This window comes from Electrophorus electricus, chromosome 22, assembly GCF_013358815.1.
Source record: "Electrophorus electricus isolate fEleEle1 chromosome 22, fEleEle1.pri, whole genome shotgun sequence".
Classification (NCBI taxonomy): Eukaryota; Metazoa; Chordata; class Actinopteri; order Gymnotiformes; family Gymnotidae; genus Electrophorus; species Electrophorus electricus.
Window position 1 is genome coordinate 12039395 of NC_049556.1, and position 1959 is coordinate 12041353.

At 55.5% G+C, this 1959-nt stretch overlaps 1 protein-coding gene across 1 annotated transcript in view; it reads left to right on the plus strand.

The window, feature by feature from the left end:
- The first annotated feature begins 642 nt into the window (after window positions 1-642).
- The window catches only part of LOC113567733 (cadherin-24), a 32827-nt gene continuing 31510 nt past the window's right edge, over window positions 643-1959 (plus strand). Inside the window, exon 1 of the mRNA XM_035521753.1 lies at window positions 643-1369. Within this exon, the coding sequence (XP_035377646.1) occupies window positions 851-1369 (519 nt within the window). The 5' untranslated portion in view covers window positions 643-850. The remainder of the gene's footprint in view (window positions 1370-1959) is intronic.

Here is a 1959-nt window from a genome sequence, read left to right on the forward strand (position 1 = left end):
GGTCTGCCAGTGTGTATTGAATAGATGTAATCATGTAAGACAAGACACGGGGGTTTGCCAGGAATGTGATTCAGAGAGCGCGCAGAGATGTGAACCGAAGTTTAAACGGTATTAAAGACGCCTCTTCTAGGAATCATGGCATCATTTGACACGGAATATCCTGTCTGAGGCATCTGTTGGTTGTTGAGGCTAATGTTTTTTAATCAAGATTACCAAGTGAGAACATGGTAGAGGACAGCTGAGCTTGCCAAGACCATGGAGAGAGGACAATAAACACACCCACACCCACACACACCCACACCCACACACACACACATACATACACACACACACACACACACACACACAAAACGGTGGAACAGGGCCAGTAATCTCAGCGCCTCCTTGGGGCTTCATATATTGAATCTCGTGGGAGCCATCAGGACCAGATTCGCTGGAGAGAGTGGCAGCACCCCGTTGCCACGGCAGCAGCCTAAGGACACGCCCACTATGCTAATTACCAGCACAGGTAATTAAGGCTTACACTGAACTCAGTGGTGATTCTGCCATTTATCTGTAATTCCAGGTTGGTCTACCAGGAGAAGCACGGAGAAGACGGAGAAGAGCGAGAGAGAGAGAAAGTGGGAGACAAATAGAGAGAGAGAGGGAGAGGGAGGGAGAGAAAGAGAAGAAGAGAAAGAGAGAGAGGGAGAGAAACAGAGAGAGAGAGGCATTAAATGAGCACAGATTGGCTGCAGAACGTGGAGAAGGAGAGATGGATGAAAATGAGAAGAAAAGATATTAGGGAGCGAGGATGAGATGAGTCACTACCTGCCAGGAGAGAGTCAGAGAAAGTGAGAGAGAGTGAGACATGTGGCGGAGTGTCCATCCCTGCCCACCCTTCCTCCTCTTCTTCTTCCTCCTGCTGCTGCGCACATGTGCCTGGGCCGTCGAGGAACTCAGAGAGGACCCTCACGCTGTCGCCACGGTGACAGGCACCCCCTGGGGCACGTGGGAGGGAGCGTGGCGGGCTGGCCACGCCCCCTCTGCCGCCGCACGCCCCACTCACACGCAGCCCAGCCCCCCACCACCTGCGGGGATCCGGGCTGTCAGCTTGGAAGCGCCTGGTGCTGGGGTTTTCCCACACAGAAGCGCCGCTAATTTTCGACCCAGCGCCACAGGTATTCCCTGGTCCAGCGCGGAGATGGGTGGAGCGGGTTTCCAACGGGCCAGTGGAAACAGCACGAGTCGCACGGTGTTCCAGGGAGCAGCGGGTCCAGCAGTCCAGAGCAGGGCAGTGCCGCGGCCCAGGGTCCGGAGGAGCTGGATCTGGAACCAGTTCTTCGTCATTGAGGAGTACAGCGGGCCGGAGCCAGTTCTGATTGGACGGGTAAGAGCCAGACGGGGCCGGAAGGTTCCAGACCAAATTTAAACATGATGGGATAATCCAGTTAACATCCCCACAAACCCCCAACACAGTTAACTTCACTCTCAACTAACGAGGTCCAGCCTGCCAACTAACGAGGTCCAGCCTGCCAATCCCAGTTCACCAGGCACATGGGCAATCACACAGACGTCTGGAGTTAAGATTTACTCACACACACGCATGCAGGCACACACACACACACACGCACGCACACACACACACACGCACGCAGGCATGCACGCACACGCACACACACACACACGCAGGCACGCACGCACACGCGCACACACGCATGCACGCACGCACGCATGCACACGCACGCACACGCACGCATGCACACGCAAGCACGCACACACACATGCACATGTATGCACGCACACAGACACACACACACACATGCGCACACACACACATGCACGCACGCACATGCACACGCACGCACGCACGCACACACGCACGCACACACGCACATTCACGCACACACACACACACACAGACACACACATACACACACCCATGCACACGCACGCACACACGCACAAACACGCACGCAC